Source organism: Myotis brandtii, unplaced genomic scaffold (assembly GCF_000412655.1).
Source record: "Myotis brandtii unplaced genomic scaffold, ASM41265v1 scaffold51, whole genome shotgun sequence".
Taxonomy (NCBI): Eukaryota; Metazoa; Chordata; class Mammalia; order Chiroptera; family Vespertilionidae; genus Myotis; species Myotis brandtii.
The window spans coordinates 1,120,679-1,146,442 of record NW_005369442.1 but is presented as its reverse complement, the minus strand read 5'-3'; the positions used below and the strand labels follow the sequence as shown (position 1 = coordinate 1,146,442).

The 25,764-nt window shown below is 43.8% G+C and overlaps 1 protein-coding gene across 3 annotated transcripts in view; it reads right to left on the bottom strand.

The window, feature by feature from the left end:
- Positions 1-25,764, bottom strand: part of PDGFRA (platelet-derived growth factor receptor, alpha polypeptide) — a 45,390-nt gene that overhangs the window by 15,676 nt on the left and 3,950 nt on the right. For all 3 annotated transcript variants that reach the window (XM_014548492.1, XM_005877156.2, XM_014548493.1), the window contains exons 2-16: positions 19,966-20,026; positions 18,443-18,757; positions 16,184-16,444; positions 14,960-15,090; positions 13,322-13,493; positions 13,041-13,230; positions 10,064-10,179; positions 9,008-9,134; positions 7,952-8,145; positions 7,202-7,296; positions 6,851-6,983; positions 4,439-4,543; positions 3,727-3,837; positions 3,307-3,460; positions 2,225-2,391 (exon numbers count right to left, since the gene is read on the bottom strand). In XM_014548492.1, coding sequence (XP_014403978.1) covers positions 2,225-2,391; positions 3,307-3,460; positions 3,727-3,837; positions 4,439-4,543; positions 6,851-6,983; positions 7,202-7,296; positions 7,952-8,145; positions 9,008-9,134; positions 10,064-10,179; positions 13,041-13,230; positions 13,322-13,493; positions 14,960-15,090; positions 16,184-16,444; positions 18,443-18,757; positions 19,966-20,014 — 2,320 coding nt within the window. In that variant the 5' untranslated portion in view covers positions 20,015-20,026. The remainder of the gene's footprint in view (positions 1-2,224; positions 2,392-3,306; positions 3,461-3,726; positions 3,838-4,438; positions 4,544-6,850; positions 6,984-7,201; positions 7,297-7,951; positions 8,146-9,007; positions 9,135-10,063; positions 10,180-13,040; positions 13,231-13,321; positions 13,494-14,959; positions 15,091-16,183; positions 16,445-18,442; positions 18,758-19,965; positions 20,027-25,764) is intronic.

Here is a 25,764-nt window from a genome sequence, read left to right as displayed (position 1 = left end):
TGTTGGTGCTGGCAGATGGCACGAAACTTCACCCTCCGCTGCTCCCATGGGCTTGTCCAAAGAACATACAAAATGATTTTCTTTTTCTTCTGTTTTCTTTTTTAAATTTCAATCACAGTTTATATTTAATATTATTTTGTATTCATTTCAGATGTACAGCATAGTGGTTAGACAATCGTGTACTTTACAAAGTGTTCCCCCTGATATTTCCAGTACCCATCTGACACCATACACAGTTATTACAATATTGTTGACTATATTGCCTATGCTGTCCTTTATATCCTCATAAAAGGATTTTCTTATAGAGTTTCTAGACCTTACAGGTGGTATCTAAATTATGCAAATTCTAGACAAAATACCTTGGAATTTAGGAATGAGCTTTTCGGTGGAAGTGAACATCTGTTAGGAACTTGACTAACAGGACTAGACTAAAGATATGAATACAGTCAGACATGATTAAAATATATGTTACATATTTAAGGCTAATGACTAAAATGATATAACTGTAGATTTAAAACAAAAAATAATTACTATGCAAAGGCTCTATCTTTAAAAACAAATATATCAACAGCAACACATATCTGGTTAAAAATATTATATCTGAGATATATATCTCCATAAGAAAACCAATCTAATAGGTTCTCACACATATTTTGTTGTTTGCCTCCCAAACTTTTTATAACCTCAGCAAATCACCTCAGCCACCAATAAAACAAACACACACACTAAAATCTTCCACGATGAATATACATGTGGGCCTTTTGAAAAATATCTTCTAGGAATTGCTTTTTTTCTTTTTTCTTTTTAAAGCCACCTTCATAGTACTTGGTTAATTTGGTGAATACATCCAACCAGTCAGGCTAGAGGTAGCAATCTTAAAGATCAGTGCCAGTGACTTTGCATTTAATTCCCTTTGTAACTTGTCCACTTTCCCCAGTTAGTCCCATCTGGACCGGTCCCAGGGTTTTCGAGGAAGGAGGCAATCTAGGCCAACAGTTCTCAGTTCTCTCTGAAAACGTTCAGGCAAGTGAAGAGTAGCTGCAGCCATTCACGCTTTTCCAGCCAGCGAGGGGCAGGCCAGGAAGCAGCAGCCTGCCTGCCAACAGGGCCCGGGCTGAGCATGAATCAGGTTCCCCTGACATCTGGAGCCAGGTCCAGCCTGGGAAGCAATGTAAACTATTTTTAACAATGCAGGAGTGGAGAGGAAGCGCTGATTCCGACAGCCCTCACTGGCTCATCTTTAAAAAGGGCTTGGAAGTTTACCCATTTGGCAATGGGGGAATGAATGGAACTTGGAACTGCAGCAATGGAAAATATCATTGTGTACTGAGTGAGCTTTGCAAAATGAGCGCATTCTTGTCGTAATGGATTGTACCTTTCACTTAAGAACTCTGAAAGCATTCAGAGCATGTTAGTGGTTTTCAAAACAATTTCCATAGCAGCTCAGTGTTTTTTTGCATTGACCAATGGGAGGGCTCAGACTCAATAATACAAGATCCCTGGACAAGTCAACATCAGACCCATCTCGTAGCCTCCTCTGCCTGTGATTAGACTGGAACCCTGGAGGGGCCACCCCAGCAGATGTGAGGTGGTCCATCTGGTCTGGGCATGGCTAGGCTCCCTGGAGTTTATAAATCAATTCAACCCTGCCACGTGCCCATCTGTTTTGAAACAGACAGATCTTCCTTCAAACATTCAGCAGAACTATCCAATGCCCTTGTCAGAAAAATATAACCTCAAACTGTCCACTTTCCAGTTTCTATCACAAATGGGAGATTAGCAAAGCTAAAAGCAAGGGCTATTGAACCCATGGATATCAGAGACTTATATAATTAAATTTTTTAAATAATATTAGGAACGAATATAAGATTGCTAGCTTTTAATTTTGCCAAATAAGGGCATTGGAAAAAAAAAAAGATCAATATCACCATACTTATGTTGAGAGAGAGAGAGAGACATGTTAATACCAAGAAAGATCATTATATCAGAATAAACAGTCTTTAAATGATTATATTTAAAGTCTAGAAAATTCATTACATTAGGTCTGTCTATTCTTTTCCTCCTTTTCAATGTCACAGGCTGGGCTGTGCAGACCTACATTTAAGGACCACATGGCCTGGCAGTTCTGCTTACCAGGCCTGCTCACCTTCTTCCGAGTAGTTTAAATATCACATCAAACCCCTGGAAGAGCACAACGCCAAAGAGTCAGCACAGACACTTTTACCTAACATAGACTTCTTCTTGTATGAGGCTGGGCGGTCATACAGCGACCTCTGGATGTCCGAGTATTTAGAAACCTCTTTCCTTTCCAGCATGGGGACGTACTGTGTGGTGTCAGCTTGCTTCATGTCCATGTAGTCACCATTGTTTTCAAAAGATAAAACAACGTAACTGTCAAAACAGAAAAAAAAACCTTATCCAGAGGCCCTGGAGAGTGGAACATTCAACATTCAGTCATCGATGTGCAGGTGCCTGCAGTCTGCAAGGCAGTGTGGTGGGCATGGGAGCAGCAGGGGAGGGTAAAAGCAAACCCATCTGCACCCTCCACGTGGGGTAGTCTAGGCGGGGTCAGGAGCATTAATCCATAATCACACAAATACACAAACTATCTCAACTCAGGTGTGCCTGTCTTTATTCTGTTTTTCCCTCCACAGGTCATAAGCCTATGCCAGTGGTCGGTAAACTCATTAGTCAACAGAGCCAAATATCAACAGTACAACGATTGAAATTTCTTTTGAGAGCCAAATTTTTTAAACTTAACCTATATAGGTGGGTAACTTAATAAATTTAGCACCAATTTGGTGTCCAACGAGTAATTTAATATGAAGTGAACTCACAGTACTTCCTGATGTTACAAAACTTCATATCTACAGAGATCTTTATAGCCACTTGTGGGTTTCTGCAGTGGGGGATCACTGTCATTGGTTTGATTTATAGGCACAGGTTCAGCAAGGACCAGTATCTTATGCTTTGAAATCCTCAGTGTCTCTCAAAATGCGAGCCCTGAGGCATCCCTGGCCAGTGCTGCCTTTGATAGGTGTTCAGTGAACCACATACAAACAGGATAATGGCTCCCAGACCAATTCCAACTCCTTGCTTTCATTCAAACCCATCAGCAAGGCTCCCCATATGACATCGTGATCCCAAACACCTGCAGATATCCTGTATCTATCGGCACTGTATCACGGGATGATGGGCTCTAAGTCTTGCTACTTCTTGGCACAGAGCCTGCAGACATGGAGTCGGTCAGGACATGGGTTCTCTCCATTGGTGAGGCTCCTAAAACAATGATTCACAGCAACTCACCTCCGTGTGCTTTCATCGGTAGGATTTAATCCAAAGATGTCCAGCTCTTTCTTTGGCTTCTCTGGGTGGTGGCTCAGGAAGCTGTCCCTATTCTTATGCAAGTAGTTGACCAAATCCCCATAGAAGCAGTATTCAGTGATGATGTAAATGGGGCCTGTGAGGACCAAAAATGGTTAGGAGATGGGTATGAAAATGAAGAACAGATAAGCCATGAATGGCTATGTTTGCACTGGCAAGAGATGCTGCTCAAAAACAATGAGCTTTCATCAATTCAGTGGAACCCACTTCACTCCATTTAAGGGATTGATATTCGCTGGCATGGTTGGAGATACAGAGTGTGGGCTTAGAAAGCTGGGTTCGATAGCTTTCACAGTCAGCGGTGTTCTATGAAAACCCGCCCTCCCAGGCCAGGAAGCCTACCTGACTTGGTACAGGCGCCCAGCAGGTTGACAATGTTTAAATGCGGCCCCAGGTGGGTCATTATCTTCAGTTCAGACATGAGAGCTTGTTTTTCACTGGATCTGGCTGTGGCTGTTGAAGAAAAACATCACTTATCAGTTCTGAGCAGCCTACTTCCCTGAAAAAGCCAAAAATGTGGCTCATCCTGTGCTTGGATATTACTTTGTTGACCAAGAGTCTAAAAGAGGAAGAGAGAGTGCCTAGATTCTAATATCTGATCCCCCGTCTTTAGGGCAGGAGTGGGGAACCGTTTTTCTGCCAAGGACCATTTGGATATTTATAAACATCATTTGCGGGCCATACAAAATTATCAACTTAAAAATTAGCCGCTACATTTGATCAAACATTTCGTTAACTCAGCCCTAATGCCTTGGCAGGGTCAGACCAAATGATTTTGCGGGCCTTATACAGCCAGAGAGCCGAGCCGGACATTCCCCACCCCTGCTTTAGGGTAAAAAGAAGTCATTAAAAGTAACAACTCTTGATTTTCCAACACACGGACAACAAAAACAATGTACATAAATCTAACTGACAAAAGAGTCTAAATACACATAAAGCCTACAATCCAAGAACCAAGATCTAGTCCTATATTTGGCATTTACTCGTTCTGTGATTTGGAGCAGATTATTTAATATCTCCATGTTCAAAACAATCCCCAGGAAGGGACACTTACGTTTAAGCATCTTCACTGCTACTTTCATGACCGGTTGGGACCGGCTTAATCCGTAGGCAGTTCCTTCAACCACCTTCCCAAACGCACCAGATCCCAGGATACGACCTGTGGGCAACCAGAACCATTAACACACGCAGACGTCAGGCGGCTCATCAGCTTTATTTACCACAGCCAGCGCCCGTGGGTGCACAGCTGGGTGGTGTTTTCCCTGCACAGAGTAAGTATAATGATTCCTCCAAGTCATCATGTCAAGGCCAGAATTCAGCCCACAGGGAAGGAAATTAGTATAATTGCTTTTGTCAAGTAACATTTGCAAGGGAAAGGAAAACACAGACTGGAGAAAGGAGGCTGCAGCCCTCCCCGGTGGGAGCACTCTGTCTACCAGCTCCTGTGCTGAGCGAGACCGTGGGCTCCATTGCACTTGCTTTCTGTGGCTCCTACCCAAACCCCTGGGTTCTCTGCCCTTCTATTTTCCACATGCAAACTAAGGCATCTTTTTTGCATCAGTAAGTCCTTACCCACTGGAAATACTTCAGTATTAAAGATGCCCCTGACTACTGTGAGTGGCGAAGTGAACTATAGGCTGTCCCCCTGGCTGCCTGTTTGTCAGGAGGACCAGGAACCGCACAGGTAAACCTGCATGGGAGCCCAACACTTTGCTGCACGTTGGGAGACACAAAAAGAAATGAAAGCTGTCACCCCCACTCTTACAGAGCTCATAGTCTAAAAGGGATGCTTCCCAGAGTGGGTGGTCTCCGCACATAGAGCCAAGCCTGGTTAAGACTCAGCTCTGGAAGGACACCAGCAGCCGACACTGCCTGTGACCGCGGGTCTGTGCTGCTGGAGACCTCGGGAGAGCACTGCCCACCAGCAGCGTGGGGACCCACGGGAGCAGAGAGATGCAGAAGTGCCCCTTGGCACATTAGCGGTATCGGCTGCTACCCTATTGTGTTATGACTCTTTAAATTCCCTCAGCTCCTTGTCCCTTTTTATAAAACAAGGGGAAATATAAGTTTAAAAGGCTTAGTTACCAGGTAAAGTGCTTGGATTGGGAGTAGCTAGGACAGTGATAGCGAACCTTTTGAGCTCGGTGTGTCAGCATTTTGAAAAACCCTAATTTAACTCTGGTGCCGTGTCACATATAGAAATTTTTTGATATTTGCAACCATAGTAAAACAAAGATTTATATTTTTGATGTTTATTTTATATATTTAAATGCCATTTAACAAAGAAAAATCAACCAAAAAAATGAGTTCACGTGTGTCATAGGTTCGCCATCACTGAGCTAGGATGTCTAGTTTGATTTCAAGTTGAATAATTCTCTAAGAAGACCTAACCTTGCAGTATTTTGAGATCAGACAAGTGGATAATTAAAACTACCTTTGACATCCTCCAAAGTACATTGGAATATTCCTGGTGACACAACTCTAGGTCTAACTTTCATTTATTTGTCCTGTTTTCATTCATTCAGAATGCGATTTTTTTTAAATCCCCTGGACTAGAGCTTCATGTATTTAGACCCACAGGGAAGGAAATTAGTATAACATTTGCAAGGGAAGGAAAAACACAGATGGGAGAGGGGAGGGTGCAACCCTCCTGGGTGAGAGCACAAAATTGTGAATTAGAAAAAAGGATGGGTAACTGGTGAATTACCAAAGTCCGAATGCACCAAAGCTTAACTGTATTTAGTCTCAGCCCAAGATTAAAATATTTGAAAAGCCTGTGATAAATTAGCTTGGTTATTCTTACATGTTTTCCTTTAAAATGTACCTATAGTTTTATATTCTATACCCTAAATATATATTCTAAGGAAATATCTAATACATCCTCAGAATGTAATGGATCAAAATATATTTTGTGGTTGTCCTCATTCATTTTTCATCTGTTCCTTTTTAGTCACAGAAACTCATCTAATTTGCAATTTGTGTCATTTCTAAAGAAAAACCATTTTGATGGGTATCTTTGGCAGATTTCCTCATATTCATTTATTTTATAAAATGTTCTTTTAACCCTAGACAGTTTGTCTCAGTGGATAGAGCGTCGGCACAGGTTCCATTCACATCAAGGGCACATGCTTGGGTTGTGGGCTCAATCCCCAGTAGGGAGAATGCAGGAGGCAGCCACTCAATGATTCTCTCTCATCATTGGTGTTTCTATCTCTCTCTCCCTCTCCCTTCCTCTCTGAAATATATATATATTTTAATGTCCTTTAACCGTAATTTGCTATAAAATGAGATTTTTTTTTAAAAAGCAACTCATTTTTAAGACAAAAAGTACTTCTGAAAGTCAGTTTCTATTGCCTCACTGTTATTAAGCACAGCTCATACCCCTCACTCCTCATGGGCCTGTAAAGAGCAAAGCTATGGACACATCAAAAGGGAGACTTGGGAGGTCACCCCGGTGGGAGCTTACCCAGCACTAGTCCGTCTCTTGGAAACTCCCATCTCGAGTCATAAGGCAGCTGCATCGGGTCCACATAAATATATTCGTGTCCATCAGGGCTGATTGATTCAATGACCCTCCAACGAATTTCATACCTTGGTTTCTATAAATGACCAGGACAGGTAACTGTTGAATTACCAAAGTCCGAATGCACCAAAGTCCAAATGCACCAAAGCTTAACTACAGCAGCAAAGTAGCTGAAACAGTAACTCAACACAGAACTACTGAGCTCCTTCTCTGTGCCAAGTGCTAAAGTAGGTTGCTCTTCTCATTATTCTTACTGACTTCAAAGATTTTCAGTTCTTTGAGAAAAATATCTACCTGTTTCCAAATGACAACGAGGACAATCAGTGAGATGATCACAATCACCAATAGCACCAGGACTGCGGCTGCCACCGTGAGCTCAGAACGCAGAGCTAGAAAAGAAAGGGAGAGGCATGATGGGAAATGTGCATGAGCACACAGGACAGCAGAAAGGCGGTGCAGTTGTGACTGGGACAGAATCCCTGACTCTGGGGAGAAGCATGAGGGCTGCCACCTCCTTTTCAGGAGGGGCAATAGGACACTACTCCAACTCTTCCCTTAGAAAAAAAAGGGGCAAAATTCAATCAGGAAATGCAATACTTTCTCTAAAGGTGCTTCAACATTAACCTGGACAGGATGTGAACTGGAATCTAAGGACTGATAAATGAGCTTGAGAGCTACTATAAGTTCAGAAACTTAGGTTTGGTTTGTTTTGAAAGGTTGCATTTTGTTTATATTGCTTTTGGCTTCATTAATTTTTTTCTTAAGGAATTCAACCTGTCTCAACTGTTGTAAGGAGCACAGGGCAGAGCTCCTTCTTGCCCCCTCCATTCCCACACTCAGACTAGACAGGCTGGGTAGCTACACTGTGAGACAAGCAAGGGGCCTCTGCAGGGTGCAGTTTGGGAAGAAAGGACTCCCTACAGATGCCAGAGCGATCAGAGCTGACTTTCTGCCTGGGGACCCCATCTTGGACTCAAAGTTCCGCCTCAGGGAGAAAGAGCTTGGCTGATGACTTAGACTTGTCCCCACTGACGAGCAACTCACTGGGAGCCACCAGCTTCAGCTCTCGGTTCTCAACACCAAGGAGATTCTTAGCCAGACATCGAACCGCAATGGTCTCCTCCACTTTGGCGAACGTCACCCGGCCCTCCACCCTACTCCTGTCCTGGCGGTAGACCTCCGTGATGATGTTTGAGATGTTGTTGGCCAAAATCGCCCATGAAGTCTCATTATTACATCTGGGGGGGAAAAGGACACAAACATAGAGACAAATACAATCAAACATAACTACCAATCCCAAGCCTTGAACAGGAGCAATAGAACAGTTTTTTACTTCAAGAATGTTTAACTATCCCAATTTCCTACCCCTTCAAAAAGGCCCAGGGCCATTCCTTCTCTCTATCTACACTGTGAAGAGTCTCCAAGTTGTCATAGGGTTGGAGTATCACCTGGCTGAGTTTTGAGACCTAGATTATAGCTCCAGTCAAGATCCCAATCTGGTCCCTTAGCTCTTAGAAGAGGGTAGGTCTCAGCCTTTAGGAGAAGCAATTGAGGCTTCTACACACAGCCAGTCGCCATGGGTGGAAGTGTGAACATGCTGTTTGTGTGCCCATTGGAGAAGGCTGGTGAAGGAAGAACTGGTGAGTTAAATCCCATCAAATAGCAGGTAGGCAAATGAGGTAGTGAGCGGTGACATGGGCAGTATTTTCATTTATGATCACATGCCAGTCTAGTTGCCAAATAAAGTTCACCATACAAGAAACGTGAGGTGAAAATGTGGCCCGGGGTAGCTTAAAATCCTCTTGTAACAGGAGCTCTTTAAATTAATTTTCTTTTTAAATGAGAGATCCTTGGAGAATGTGATGAAAGCCATAGACTGTCTCTCACATAGTCATGAACACACAGGTGCGCGCATGTGTGCACGCTCACACATGTGCATGTACACACAAGGACCACATTTAGAATCTTATCTTGTAGTTTATGAGACTTGGGCCAAATAAGAATCTCAAATACAAAAGAAATAAAATGCACTTGAGGTCCTTTGCATCAAGGAAGAAACATTCAGCCCACAAATGGAAAAGGAACATCTGGTCTCCATACTTCTTAATATCCTTGCAAATCATCCACTCAATTTCAGGAAGAGGTGTCCCTGCAGCTGTGCATCTCACGGTCTGTCCCCCCGTGGAGCCATGGTGGTCGTCGACCAAGTCCAGAATAGATGCGGGAACTGCAAGTGGTGGAAAGAAATCAGAATTGGATGATTCCTGACCCCAAACTTCTGGAAACTACCACACGGAATATGAGCTCAGAACTTGCTCATGGGGCATCCGAACCTACAAATCAGGAAACCACCCGAGAGGAGGTTGTGTGCATGATAATACTCCCGTTTGCAAAGACCCACTTGGTTAAGAGCACTTTCATAGTTTCTGTGTTTGGGGATTTGTGCCCCATAGTGTTTTAAATCTAAGAGTGAAGAAAGCAAAAAGCCCCTGTGGTTATTTGGCTTGAAAGGCAAAGAGGCTCTTAAAATTAATATAGCTTGGGATTCAACCAATGGATTCAGCTCAAGTGGAATCTAAAGCAGCATTTACCAAAGTACATCAGCAGAATATTATTAGGTTTTAAAGATTGTTTTAAACCTGTGATCAAACAATTTAAAAATAAATATGCTACTGCTTGTACCATAGCTTTACTGTGAGGGTAAAATGAGCCCACCTACGACAGTACCTGGCACATGGTAGGAGCTCAATGAACAGGTGCTAAACCTGAATATAAAAGGACTCAGGCACTCCTTTCTGGTAAGGGCCACTGGACCATGTCGACAGGGAAGCTAAGTAAAAATGCCCAAATGCTTTGGAACAATCTAAGGTCATCTAGACCAAAAAGTATCATTTCACTCTTCCCAGAACTGTAGGTGCCAGATTGAGAAGCCGGTGGTAAGGAAGTGGCTGGAGCTTAGGAATTTCCAATCAGACTGTTCCAGAGAAGTCTGAACCCTCCCAGAATTACTGAATGCTTAAGTCTAACAAAGCTATCCCTGACATGTGACATCTATAGCCCCTGCTTCTCCCCTAAATGAGTGTTTCCCTCCCCGACCTGGGAGAAAAGTACCTGGCTCTCCTCACAAGCAATATCTTCAGACTGCCCTCAACATACCTTGAGTTAAGAGTTCAAAAGTGTAGCTCTTCATGTCATCTTCATTTTGAACTACAATAGTGTAATGGCCACTGTCTTCCTCCTTAGCACGGATCAGCTTTAATCTACTTCGGTACCTTAAAAAGAAAGGACTTTGTTTGAGCAAGTGGCAGCCAAATACATTCATTCCAATTGCTTCAGCAACTACCATGTTCAATTGAAATATCTTTTTTTTTTCTTATCTGAATCATTGGATTTCCAACACACTTTGTACCTATTAAAGGCCTGAGTTCTAGATGCTTAATCCTTAAGCAGAAGATCAAACATTTTGAGATGAGCAATGGCTTGTGTGGCTCCAAGAGTAATTAGTCCTGGCAAGGCCTGACTTCTGAGTGGGAATAAACATGTCCCACCAACTTTCCTTTAAAAAAAAAAAAAACCCTTGATTTTTACTTTTTTTTAGCCATTTAGGTGGTTTAACCAAACAATGAAACACCAATGAAAAAAAAAAATGAGGCTCTCTACATATTGACATGGAGAGCTTGTCAGGATATAACGTTCTTCTTGCTTGTATTTGCTTTAAAAACAAACAAACAAAAAAACCCCTGGAAGGTTTCATAAGAACCTAGCAAAAGTGTTTCCTTGTGGGTGGGAGGAGGGGTACTGGGCAGGTGGGGACAGGAGTGGAAGGAGTCTCTTACAATGCACCCTCTTTAAGTGCATGGCTTTAAAGCACAGGATTCCATCACCTATTCAAAAAAGTCAACTAGAAAAATATATTTCTTCATACTTTATTAAAGCGAAGTTTCCTCAAAAGATTCTTACACATGTATATTACTAAATTTGGCCATGCATGTGTGTGTGTGTATGAGTGCACGCATCAACATAGCATTTGCCCATTTGTCCATCTTTATAAAACATCACAGGTGGAAAAGCAAGTAGAGGTGTGTGTGTGTGTGTGTGTGTGTGTGTGTGCACATCAACATAGTATTTGCCCATTTGTCCATCTTTATAAAACATCACAGATGGAAAAGCAAGTAGAATGGAGAAGAGCACTGGTCAAGGTGAGCAGCCTAGGCTACTCTTGACATTCTCATGGTGAGCAGACCTTGGGCATTATTGAAATGGCTCAGTTTCCTTATGTATACTAGTAGCATAGAAATATTGTATGCATAGCACACAGTCTTTAGAGAATTAATTAAATATAATTATATGCATAGAAGCATTTCATAGACTCAAAAGTGCCCTGCAAATTAGAGTCTTCTAACCCAAGATGCTGGGCACTAGGACCTTGATGAGAGCATGTGGGGTTGGCTGCACCCTACTGGACACATCCAGGACTGAATTTCCTTAGAGAGAATCCGTAGGCACATCTGGCTGCTGATTACCAAAGGCTCTTCTGTCCTTCATTTGCTATACTGTTCAGCCAAGAAGGCTAGTGGATCCACTAGTTCTGAGTTCCAGGAAGCCAGACACTTCATCCATCGTGTTCATCTCTGGCCCATAGTGGGAACCAGAAGAACACGTGCTGAAGGAACTCCGCATCAATTTCACCGGCAGTTTTGCTGAACCACTCAGTTGTCATTACTGTTCATTGTCGCTTACAGATAGTGCCCAGACACGTGTTTGAAGTGCTGGCTGTGCCCGGGGGGGGGAGGCAGGGGCTATTCCTCCTAGCCTCACAGCCTTGTGCAAATTGCAGCACCTCCCACCTCTTTGTGCACATTCATTCTGTGTCATCAGAAAGCCTCCCAGATTCAGTTTTCCACTTCTTTTTCCATCATCATCTATACCAGTGGTTCTCAACCTTCTGGCTCTTTAAATACAGTTCCTCATGTTATGACCCCAACCATAAAATTATTTTCGTTGCTACTTCATAACTGTAATTTTGCTACTGTTATGAATCGTAATGTAAATATCTGATATTCAGGATGTATTTTCATTGTTACAAATTGAACATAATTAAAGCATAGTGATTAATCACAAAAACAATATGTAATTATATATGTGTTTTCCGATGGTCTTAGGCGACGCTTGTGAAAAGGTCGTTCGACCACCAAAGAGGTCGCGACCCACAGGTTGAGAACCACTGATCTATACCAAGGTCATATCATTTCATTTTCTCAGGCACTGCTTCTCAATTATATGTGGAATTTAGTTCAGAAAGAAGAAAGCAAATCCTGAGGTTAAGTGAACTGATGAGAGAGGTTTTGTCTCCTCCTCCCTGGTGGCTTCAGTCTTTTGTCTCGGTGGATGGTTGCTGACAATGGCCCGGGGCCGGATTAGCTGGGTACCTTCTGCTCCTGGATTCTAATCAGAGCTTAAAACTGCAAGAGACCTCAAATATCATGACCCAGTTTCTTGCCTTGATGGACAGAAGGTATTATTAACCCTACATTATAGATGAGGAAACTGAGGCTGAGGTGTGACTCACCCAAAACACCACCAGTTAGGGGATGAGAGCATTCTACCACTCTCATCAGAGGACAGGGATCCAAACTCTTCATTTTACCTGTTCCCCTAACCAAACGTAACCAGACTCCACTCTTATGCCCCGTGGAAGTCTCCTTTGGGCAAATGTGTCTCAAACTAAGTGATGACTTGCTTTATGTCAGTTTATGTGATAATTGCCTGGCAACTATAACCACCCTACATATTACTTGCAATATGGACGATACACATCAAGGAATATATTCAATCCAAGTTGGTCCAATTTTACTTTCTTTCTTCCAACCCTCACTGGAAACTGTTTTTCACTGGGGGACAGAGCGTTTCAGTTCTTCTTTCTTCTTATTTTGTCATTAAATACTTACCAACATTCTCTTACCACAATGCAATGTTATCAGTAAAGGTACTTGATTTCCAGTACCTCCTAACTCAGATTGCTAAAGTTTCTAGACTGACTCATGGTGTGGGTTGTAGGATGCACACAGGCCGCTGTCTATCTGGTGACACACAATAAAAAGAAAAGGCCTTCGTGGGGAGGGTGCTTCTTTACCTGATCTCCTGGACCTTTTCTATGTCGGTGGTGATCTCGGTGAGGTTTTCGATCAGAGTCAGGTTGTCCTTCAGCCAGGATATCCGGGGCGGCGGGTAGGCCTGCACGTCCACCACAAAATGTTTGACTTCATGCAGGTTGACAGCTTCCAGCTGGCTGAAGCCGGGCTGGATTTCAATGAACCCTTTCTCTGTACAGGGAAGAGTTTCCGTTAAACAATGATTACCGCACAGTGGCTCCCGAGCAGCGTGGACGCTGACAGTTTAGAAAGCAGAGTGTACCGTGGACAGCAATGGTGACTTTCTTCATCTCTTTGACCTCCCTGGTGGCCAGGCGGGCGATACATTCGTAATCTCCACTGTCTTTCACCGTGGCCTTGGGGACCATCAGGGTGTGCACCAGTTTGATGGATGGGTCCTTGATTTCCTCCAGCATTACGACGCCTTTGTTTTTCTGCAGCAGAAGGAGGAAAAGCGACTTTAAGAAGCTAGCCCCCAGGAGTGACCCCTCTTGTAAACTAGGGACGGTGATGACAATGACATGACAATGTAGGTTCTAACAAATGCACCACCCTGTGGGGATGGTGAGAAGAGGGAGGTTGTACATGTGTGTGTAGGGGGAGGGATCGCTGTAACTTTCACTCCTTTTTGCTGTGAACCTTAAACTGCTCTAAAACATAAAGCCTGATTTTAGAAAATTGTTTTTAAGCTAACTCCTTAGAAAACCATGTTTTAAAAGGGTAGTTAATGACATAGTAAGGTGTCTGTGCTATATTGCCAAAGGGAAAAGGGTATAATGAAGTACTGAAGTATAATGTCTATTAATTATTAAACATTTCACATATATACAAAGTATTTAAAGGATTTATCTCCCTAAAATATTAATGGTGATGCTCTGGGAAGTCATTTTTCCTGTTTTTCTATATTTTATGAAGTTTCAACAATAAACCTACATTACTTTTATTATTGGACAAAAAAAATTAATTATATACTTGTATATTTGGGAGCCAAATAGTATTTACTTTGGTTTTGGGGGGGAAATGTCTATCTCTAATAATTTTTCAATTATTTTTTAAGGATTAAAGGCAATCAAATCTAAACAGAAAAACTGAATAACTTCCTATTTCAGGGAAGATGTATAAAAGCAGAAATTTGCATATCAGGAATAAAGGGGAAAATATACATATACTAGTATCTGGCTTTTGTTCTTTGAGGCTGCTGTATTAAGCAGCTAATCATTTCTGCATTGGACTGTCACTGCCTTTTGCACTGAGTTCTCTCATGCGTGTACCACAATGCATTAGACCCTGTGTGTAAGTCCACAATGACCAGAGATGGCACAGTGGCCCCCCTTCCCCAGCTGCATCTCCACTCCTCCCTTCTTCCTCCTTCTCTGCATGGCTGGCTTCTAGCAGAATGCTTGGGGTTTAGCAAACATCACTGAATCTTTGCTGCATGATGCAAGTGATGCCTGTTCACTAAAGCTGAGCCATGTGAAGAAAGGCCAGGCAGGTAGGAGACAGAACAGCATCCTGGGTGGCATACAACAAGGCAGAAATGGAAGGGGTTCAGGCAACCACCATTTAGTAAACCCCTAAGGCATGGGAGCCAAGAAAGCAAGAACTAATGACTGTTTCAACAATTAGCAAATGTTAAAATCCATTCATTTTTTTGCTTTTACTAGTATTTTGGTTGTTATATTAAACCTTCCTATTTCTTTCTGACTTAAGAACAAGAAGGCTCAGTGTACAACCTTGCTACATACTGAATGCCCTTTCAAACCCTCCCACTGCTCAAAGCACCATAAAGTCATCCAGCCAAATGTGCCCGCTGCAGAGATGGGAAGCTGAGGTCTAGAGAAGCTCAGTGGCATGCCCGATCAGTGAGCCCTGCTCCTCGCCATGCCACCAGGGTACGTACCACTTCTCCAGGGTAAGTCCACTGAAAGTCAACCACCTCGTTGTTCAAGACGATGCAGGTGAGCACAATGGTTTCCCCTGCCATGTAGACAGTTTTCGGGGCTTCCAATTCTAGATCGAGTTCTGATGTTGCTATTTAAAAAACAAATAAACAAACAAAAGGACCTAAATATCCATAGTATAGTTAGAATCTTAGAAGGTTTGGGGAGTTTTTTGTTTTTTAAGGAAACTATGAAAAATAATTTGCAAACCAGTTTGTTCTAGATAAAATGTTAAAAATCTCAGAAGCCTTGATTTTGAGTTGGCAGATATAACTTGGCATGCAGTTGTAATACATAATAATACACACACATAAATAATAACAACAGTACAAATAAATTCCAACTAAACAGAACACCACGTTCCCAAAGCATTTGGGCTAACTGTGGCCATACTTGTTTGCAGTCCCCTGTACTGGCACATGTATTCACTTAACCAACCAACCCTTACTGACCAGCACTGCTCTAGGCACTTAGCTCCTATCCCACCAATCATTCTCCTCTTCTCTCCTCCTCTGCTCCCAGTTATTCCCAGCACTTTTCCAGAGACTCGCACAGTGCCTGGCATAGAACAAGCCTGTAGTAAGAGTTGAATGGCATACTCTCGCTGCTGCCATACCTACAGGGAAGAGTTCAATCCATCGCTGACACGAACGTGTATTGCACTTTCCCATTCTCATTAAACCCCACATCAAAGGGATGAAGTCTACAACTACTTTCCTCAAAATACAAATCTCTTTTCTTTAGTTACTGAAATTAATCCAGGCACCCAAAGCCCCTCGGTGTGTGTGTGCTTTTAGGGCCTCTGTAGTCAGGAATGTGAATAAAACAGTAAGAGGCTTATACAATAAACAAATTCCTTATAGTATTTTGAAGTCAGCTTATGAAACACGAAGTCCTACAGGGGTAAGAAAGTTTTTACCTTCAGTAAGGCTAAGCTTCATCTGACTATAGCCACAGAGGTCAGCCTGACATTGTATAAAAAAGGTAAGGCCCCAAATGCTCAAGTCAGAATTCAGGCTCTCCATCACCAGGGACTATACATTTTTTAATACTACAAGCATGCGATTATTTTGCCTGTAATCTTTTTTTTTTAATTTAAAAGTTGATGTACAATATTATATTAGTTTCAGGTGTACAACGCAGGCCTGTAACTCTCATTTAAAGGAGGGAGAGGGCACAATTACCTTTGACAGAATAAATGTTAAATGGAATGGAGTGGAACTTCTTCCCCTTGACGATGGCCTCGCAGACATAGGGCCCACCCGAGAAGGTCCCGTTGAAGCCCTGCCGGCTGTCATAGTCGGCGAGGACCACCCCGTCACTGCTGAGCAAGGTCACCGGAGTCTGAGGATCAGTCGTGCGACAAGGTATGATGGCAAAATCGTCATTCTCCACAATGACTAAATAGTCTGTCATTCCCAGAGGCACGAAGACTACATCTGGGTCTGTGGTTAAAAAAAGCAAAAAAGCACATTAGGTATTAAATTCACTTTTACATATATATGCAAGAAAAATGGATCCCACTGGCAGTAATCTTATTAATTTACCTTCACACATATGTCCAGGAGCTGTCACTCCACTAATATTAGTCATCATAATAGCTAGAAGATGATTTTAAAGTATGGACAATGCCAAATTGCATGTACCTTAATAAAAAATACTGAGGATACATACAGTAGCCAGGAATTGAAATCAAAATTTAACCTACTAAAAACAAAACAAAAAACGGACAATAAAATAATTAACTCTGTTGAAAAGCTAAAGAAAATAGTCATGATTGTTAAATTAGGAAATGCTTCTTTCAAATTCCTACCCACTATAGTCATCTCATAGCTAAGCCTAGCCAATCAGAGTGGTGCTGTGAGAAAGCACCACACCCCTCCCTCCAACCAGGAGAGCCAGGGCTGAAATCCATCACAACCCAAGGCCACGCCCTCTGGGGCTGTTTTCAGCCAATGACCATGTGGAACGGGGGTTCCTTAGGCTGGAGGACTCCAGGGCCTTCCTTAGAGGTCTAGGACTCATCTGCCTCACCTTCCCTTCACTCAGGGTCACACTTACCATGCAGTCAAACAACTCTCCCAGCCTCTGTGGAATACCCCGTCCCCCCATTTTCTCACATAAGCCCTTGATAAAACCCTGGCATGTTTAATCCCACCTTACTCCTACCGTGGCATCTGCTTCTCAAAGGACAAGAGATAAGATCATTACTATTCGATTTGCCCCTAAGTTGTATTTTTTTTAAAATATATTTTATTGATTTTTTACAGAGAGGATAGGGAGTTAGAAACATCAATGAGAGAGAAACATCGATCAGCTGCCTCCTGCACACCCCCTACTGGGGATGTGCCCACAACCAAGGTACAAGCCCTTGACCGGAATCGAACCTGGGACCCTTCAGTTCGCAGGCTGACGCTCTATCCACTCAGCCAAACCAGTCAGGGCTGTATTTTATTTTATTTTTTAATGTTTTTATTGATTTTAGAGAGAGGAAGGGAGAGGGAAAGACAGAAACATCTATGAGACAGAAACATCCATCAGCTGCCTCCTGCACACCCTCCCACTGGTGATCAGCCTGTAACCTGGGCATGTGCCCTGACCAAGAATTGAACTGGTGACCTCTCAGGTACATGGGATGTGGCTCAACCAACTGAGCCACACCAGCCAGGCCTTGCCCTAAATTTTAATTAAAAACAAAAAAATATCCCTTCCAATTCATCAAGAGTAGATACATGTTTTAGTGAATTTGAGAAAAAGTTTGTTTATTTGTAAACTATAATAATGAGCTATGGGCAACACCCAGATAGGGCCTACCTAATTAATTTGTGTCCCCAACACTTAGCACAATGTCTGACACACAGGAAATGCACAGTAAGTATTTGTGGGACTTGATTGAACTGAATAGGAATGAGTAGATTTCAGATTCTTTGTGTGTAATACCAATAAAGGTATGCACAATAGAAATGATTTTTAAAACTTACTACAGTTTCAAAATGTTAACAATGAATTATTTCTTGATAATGAACATTATAATGATCAACTTAATATTGTGTGTTTGCCTGTTTTTTCCGAATTTTCTCCAATAAATATTTGTTACTTTTGTATTTTTTAAAATCTTGTATACAGCTCTAGCCTGTTTAGCTCAGTGGATAGATCATCAGCCCATGAACTGAAGGGTCCCAGGTTTGATTCTGGTCAAGGGCACATACCTTGATTGCAAGCTCGATCCCTTGCCCTGGTCAGGTTGTGAGCGGGAGGCAAACAATCGATGTGTCCCTCTCATATTGATGTTTCTCTCTCTGTGTCCCTCCCCCTCCCTTCCACTCTCTCTAAAAGTCAATGGAAAAATATCCTCCAGTGAGAATTAACAAAACAAAATCTCTTATACAGAACACAGGAGAGACAGGACAACAAGGTTGGTCCAAGGAACCCATCCAGCTCACCTGGCACGTAGATGTAAATGTGACTGCCTTCAATCTCGTTTTCTTCTGTCTGCGTGTGGTTGTAATAGCAAGTGTACAACCCCGTGTGAGCCGCCGAGGCGTTGGCCACTTCCAGCACCGTCACGAAAAGGCCACTGTTGTTCTCCTCGTTTCTGATCCTCACATTGGGGTCCTCGTCAGACATGGGGTACTGCCAGGTCACTTCACTCTCCCCAAAGCATCTCAGAGAAAAGGATGAATTCAGCTGCACAACCTTTTCATTTTCGTTTGGGAGGATAGAGGGTAGTGAAAGCTGGCAGAGGATTAGGCTCGGCCCTGTAAAAGGAAACAGGCTCTGAATAGGATGCACCCAGAAGCAACAGTAGCCGCTTATATGAACAATGACCATTTCTACACAAAAATCCGTCAGCCTGGATGCCCATGAAAGGCCCCCCATTATAACAGCCACCGCATCTGCTGAGAGCAGCAATTGCTCCAAAGGCCTCAATAGCCACACCAAGCCCCTCAGATTCACCCCCCAAACACTCAAATGGATAAAGGACGTCTGATTCCAATTCCATATTTCAGACTCTTATGTGTGGCCATAAAATATCCCAAGATGGCATAGGCTCTAGCACATATGGTTCTTTATTGCCCACATTCTCTGCAGAGGTTTCCCTGAGTAAGAAAGGGGATGAGAACAGGGGCAGGGACACTGAACCAAGCACAAAGCAGATTTGTGCAGAATTACACATCGTCTGTTTCGTACAAGACTCAGACATGCCTTCACTCTAATGGCTTCCAGAAACCAAAGCGGAACCATGTGAATTTTCATTCAAAAATAAGAGTAAGGCCTGACCAGTGTGGCTCAGTGGTTGAGTATCAACCTATGAACCAGGAGGTCATGGTTCGATTCCGGGTCAGGGCATATGCCCAGGTTGTGGACTCAATCCCCATTGTGGAGTGTGCAGGAGGCAGCTGATCAATGATTCTCTCTCATCATTGATGTTTCTCTCTCTCTCTCCCTCTCCCTTCCTCTCTGAAATCAATACAAATATATTTTTAAATAATAAAAGTAAAGCCCAAGAGTGAAAAGTCTATCTTAGAACCTGAAATTTCAGTCTAGCTTCTCCTCTGCATAAAACTGATAGAAGAGATACTATGCATTAATTATTAATTAATGACTTAAGGCAGGTAATTTCCTGGACAAGAACTTTTCTTTTATTAAAAAGAAATTATTTTTTAATTTCTCTGATACACCTCGACTGAAAACCCATGTCCCAGGAAAAGGAAGAGGCCAGTGGGTGAATTTAGACTATTATTCCTAACAATATTTCAATGCTAGGGTTGACATATACTAAAACTGCCCCTGGAGAACATTCTTTCTGAAATAGGGAACTGAAGGTTTGTGGTCACTGTAGATCATGTCTTATAATTTTCTACTTCTCTTCATTCCTTTGGACTGTACAGGTAATATGCCCCGGAGCACAGAACTTAGAAAGCAAGGCTTCCCCCAGAGTAACAGAGAAGACCAAGATCCATACCTGCGAGGAGACAGCCCAGGACCAGGAGTGCCAGATGGGAAGTCCCCATAGCTCCGGAAAACTGAAAAGGTGCAAAGCAAACAGAAACAGTGTTAGCCAATAGAAACAACCTGGGAGCCCCGTTCTCTTTGTGCTTTTGACAGAACATGTCAACAGCATCATTTTAGTAAAAAATATCCCAGTGTAAGATTCATGGTTAAAATAAGAAGATGCCTAAGAAGAAAGACTCAAATAGCCTGATGGAGCCCCCAGATCATGACAGGAGCCGTCTGACGCTGGAACCCTTTTTGATTGCATGCAGTTTTCAAATTCCGGAAATGTCTCGTTTTATAGTCTTGGAATGTGTCCAAGAGTACAGGAGAACTGTTCCTTTTATGCCATTTCAATTAAGAACGTGAAAAACAAAGATGTAAACACGTATTTATTAGATCTGATCACATAATTGAATCGATACCCCTATCCTGGCCACTTCACAATGGACATTCCCTCCCACTTAGACCCCATTCCACTTGCTAAGACCACATTCCACTTGCTAAGACCATTATCCTTCCCCTCCGGACCTTCCCAGGATCCGACCTGCACAGAGAATTCTCTGCCCAGGAATAAGCCTGACCGGAGTCCTTTAAAAACCTCTGACTCCCCATCTTTGGGTGCTGGCACCATTTGGGGGCTCAGCCCATCTGGTAACCAGATGACCTAATAAATTTATAATCCCTCACCACTTTGGCCTCATGTGTTCCTCCTTCGGCAACCCTAACAGCATTTACTCAAATTTCCAAACTTGAGCTGTTTTCACTCAAAATGGATTGTGAGTTGCTGTTTCACTACAGAAAGTATAGGAAGTTCACATCCTCTACCACCTTGGGGAAAAAAATGCTTGGCTGGAAAAATATTTCATTCTCTAAGAGCCATTCAGATCTAGAGGGTTTGAAAGTGCCACTAATCAATGTCACTTACAGGATGATGTCACTTTGTGATCCAGAGGCCAGTACCAGGCTCAGACCTGGGCTCCCAGCCCAAGTGCTCCCAGGACCTGCTGCCCTCACAGTCTAGCTAACAGAGGGCAGGCAGCCCAGGGCATAGGCATGGAAGGAGGGTCAGTAAAGAAAGTGAAGAAGGGAGAGGAAATGGGAGAGGAGAGTGTGACTAAATCCCTGTCTCAGGGGATGCAGTAGAGCACAGGATAAAACTTGATGGAGACCAGTGATTCATTTGCATGTGAAGGTTACAATAGTAGCTACAGAAACCAAATTCTGGACTCTGATTCTTGCAACACAATCTGAGGAATGGAAGAGAAATGAAGAGAGATATTGAAATTAAACGTCCACAAGATACAAACAGGGAAAGCATTTGTCAAGAAGGAAGGAAAGCATGATAAATAAAATTAAGGAACAGAAAAATTAAAGAGAGGCCCATGTTGCCTTTCCATAAAAAGCACTGATCTGGTCAACTCTCTGAAAAGGCCCATTTCCTTGATCTTTGTCTTCTCATGCACACTCCCACTCGATTTTATCTCCCCCTGCACTTCCCACATGATGAAGGGGACTTACGGAAGGCAATGAAAAGAAACTCTAAGTGGGCTTGCTCTAAAGTGGCAAGGTGATCTACTTGCATAAATCAGATTTCTGCCTCATTGAATTCTACCAAGAAAACGAAGGGAGGAGGAGGAAAGATGAAATGTTGGTAACAGGGAAGGGGATGGGGTTGGACTGGAAAAATGATCATTGTTTTTCCCAAGGCAGGAATGAGAAACCAATATTCACTAAGCCAAAGTTTTCATGTGTATGCTGTGTTTGTTAATAATAACCCTGTGGCCTATTTGATTTTAAGAAGTGGCAGTTGAGGCTCAGATAGAGTTAGCAAATGACCAGAAGTCACACAGCTGGCGAGAAAGCAGGTTTCTAACACCAAGTCTGCGTGATGCAAAAGCCATGCTCTCTCCCATCCACCATAGGGTCAGTGTCTCCGCCAGGGTGTTCCCCTCCCCCGCTCCCAACTACCTCCTAATGCAGATTGGGGCCCTGCTTCTCCTCTCTGCTCACCACAGTGAGAGAAGCAGTGCTGTGAACCCTAATGCAATTTGCATGATGCTGGCTGAGGGCGTCCGAGGATCCTGGCATGTGCCCAGGCTGCAGGGTTTCCACACGGCCGCTGTGAGGGGCGCAGCGGGCCCCCAAGCCAGGATGGCCAGCCTGATTTACCTCCAATTAGCAGTAAGGGCTTGCGTGTTTGTTCATATATATATCAGCCTCCCACTGATAATCCACTTAGCCAGCTTCAAAGGAGCTCTCCAGAGCCAGCTTGCTGTCTTGGGTTTTATCACATTTATATCCTGTATTTCTCTAGCGGGGCTTGCCAACAACGCATCTTTAAAGCATTCCCTGGCTTAAGAGCGGGGTTTGCCGCTTTTACAGGGCAGGCTCCGAGCATCGTTTTGCCCTGGCCAGGCCCCACCAGATTTCCTTCTGTGCATCCAGATATAGCGGACCCTCTGCCAGGTGGGATACTTACTGACACACAAAGTGGGCAACGAAAACAAGGCCTGGGAGCGAGCGATAATGATGCCAATACTGAAAATCAACATGTGTTTGCTTAAGATTTCAAACTCCCTTCTCTGATAAGAGTGGTTGCCTGGCTGGAAATCAAAGCGGATTTGTGAAGTTTCATGTCATTACTCATCAATTTACTGGTGAAAAAAAATAGCAGTTTTTACCCCACCGGGAGGTAATGGAAAACAACCAGAGAGGATGGAAGGGCTTCCCTGCCTGGTGGCCCTGGAGTGACAATCTCTAGGATTGTTGCTCTACTGGGCACTTTCCTACTCTGGGAGTAGAAGTTCATCCTTAATCAGGAACCCCTCTCCTGAAGCTCATCCAAAAGTCAGTTGTGCAAATATAAGTAATTGACATTACAGATTCAGAGGAACACGGCACGTTATGAGTCAGCAAGTACAAATCACTTTGCGAGGAGTAACAATAAATTTCACCCAGCCCAGCCAGTGTGGCTCAGTGGTTGAGTGTTGACCTATGAACCAGGCAGTTCAATTCCTGGTCAAGGCACATGCCCAGGTTGCCGGTTCAGTCCCCAGTAGCGGGTGTGCAGGAGGCAGCTCATCAGTGATTCTCGCTTATCATTGATGTTTCTATCTCTCTCTCCCTCTCCTCTGAAATCAGTAAAAATGTATTTAAAAAATAAAATTTCACCCAAAGCTTTTTTAAAAAAATCATAATCATTTCTCTCATGCCAACTATATGTTGGACCTTGATCTCAAACCTCTATAATCACAACTCAAAAACATGTACCACAAGTTAGAGAAACAACTGATAAAACAGATCCCTGCCGCATTCAATTTCAAGCAAGGACTTGGGATCCTCCCGCAATGCCCCCTACCCCACCACCCCACACATACACCATTTTCTCGTCTTTCTCATCCCTTCTCTTAGAAGACATGATGGAAATCACATCGGACTAGGCTCTGATCCCGTATCTTACACTTAGTTCATCTCTAAGTCTCTTCTTCTGTTACCCAGGGATAATCAGTCACACCTGACTTGCGAGCTGGCCTTACTACCTGACTGTAAAGATTAAATTACACCGTTCAATTGCTTTGGAAGCTACAGCGATTGGTTGTCATATTGACTCTTTTTCCTGCAGAGTTCTCAGATGTTTCAGATGAGAGGAACGTCAAGACTGGGTACTTCAACGTCTCCTTCCTGAGAAAGGCGGTCCCCAGAGGCCAAGTCACTTGCCCTGCATCACTGCCTCGTGGAGGAGCTGATCTGAACTCAGACTCTGCCCAGGCCTGGTGTGGCCCTCCAGACTATTCTAAGTTGAGCCAGTGTACTGTCACATAAGCAGAGAAACACATCCGTTTGCAGTCATGAGTCTTTCTCTTAAGCAGGTTGGCCTCTCATCCCACAAACGGAAGTGCAGAGCCATTGAGTGTGACTCCATAACCAGAGGCAACATGCTAAGCCTACAGAGTAAACAGAGCAAGACCCTATTTCCAGAAGTGAGAGTGCACTGTTATTCCCATGAAGCCACAGAGCTGGCTTCCCGGTCACCAACTGCACCAGGCACCCACTGCGGAGCCCATGAGTATCGAATGTCACCCCACCCTGGCATGATTAAAGACCACGGGAGACGCTCTCACAGTCCCAAAAGCCACTGACGACTTCAAGATTCAGATTTTCGAGGTTTAGTTAATGTCAGCTCTCCTAAGTTAATTCTAACTGTGAAAATTGTATATCCTGTTTTTTTTCACTGTGACAAATGCTCTCCTCAGTCTCCTAACGTCAGTCCAGGCAATCCGAGTGCCTGTCTACATTGGTGGTAACTTCAGGGAGGGTGTGTAGACCAGGATCTATACCCCGGAGAGTGTGTTTTGTTGTTTTGATCTCCCTGTGCTCCAGTAGACATTCCAGTGATGGGTGGAAGCTGGAGTATTTTTGCATGGAAGAATTTCATGGGACAATATGAATTCATAAATCTCTCTGCTCTCCCTGCACCAGATATTTAACCATGGAAACTAACATGATACTTCCTTTCAATTTCACCAAACTGGTGTGCCTCCTAATGGGATGACCCTTGAGCTGGAGATTACCAAGCCCAAGACACTAGGCTAGGGCTTCACTCACAAAGGGAAATGCAAATTCTGCTCTGATATGCCAAGAAATAACAACTAAAGCAAAATAACATCACAAAGACCTCCAAAATAAATTCTGACCGCCCATTGGTTCTTGAAGCTTTATAGGAAAAGGTCATCAGTCATCTTTCACTTGGTCCTACCGGGCAACAATATATATATATATAAATTTTCCTGATGCCAGGACTTGCTTAGAATCTCAGCAAAGTCCATTCCTGCCGAGGGTCACTGCAGTTCTCTAGTGCGGCAGCAGATGGCAGTGTTGGTCCAAGGACATGCGTCCAGGAGTTCCCTGGCGAAGCAGACGCCTCTGCAAATTCTGTGCTAAAATGTCTCAGATCTTAATTTCCAATCTTTTCCTTTCACAAATTGTACTTTTAGCTTTCGTAGTGACGGTAGTTCAAAGCCCGCAGAATGGACGCAGGAATGGGGAAACTGCTCCTGAAACTCTCCGCGGGGGCCTGGGAGAATTCAGGGGACGAGCTCCATCACCATCATCGCTGGGAGGAGGGGCAGAGCCAGGGCCTCGGGACCCAGGAAACGACACCGCCGTCCCGGGCCGCAAAAGTTCAGCAGGAAAAGCCACTCGAGAGAAGGCTGGGTGGTTCAGGGTTTTGTTTAGCCAGCGTTCTCCCCACCTCGAAGAGGGAGGACATCGGGGTCGCGCCGGGTGGGGGCCGCGACGCCTGAGCCGGCCCTGCGCTGCCCCATCTGTTCTCAGGCCAGTGTCACCCTCGCCAACCCTCCTGTCGGGGGGCCGCCGCGGCGCAGCCCGGGAATCGCGGGCTGATTGGAGACGACTGTTGCCGTTACACCATAGCGCGGAGTCGTAAAACAAACGGCAACAGGCCGCCTATGTGGCTGGGGAACTTGCGAGGGGTTGCAGTTGGAAAACAGAAGTCGGAGACTAGCTCCCCACTCCCTGCCCCCCATGAGCGCCCGGGACCCTCCAACTTCCGCGGTCCTCCGCTTCTCCCACATTTAATTATTATGACGCCCCATTCTCATCCCCGAACTCGAGGACCTCCTCTCCCCACCGCCCACCCCATGCCTGCGAAGCATCTATTCGAAGCCTCCAGGAGGAGGGAAGGTAACCCGAATTAATTTTTGAGGGGCCCCCTTGGTCTCAGCGGGGCGTTCGGACGCAGCTGCGG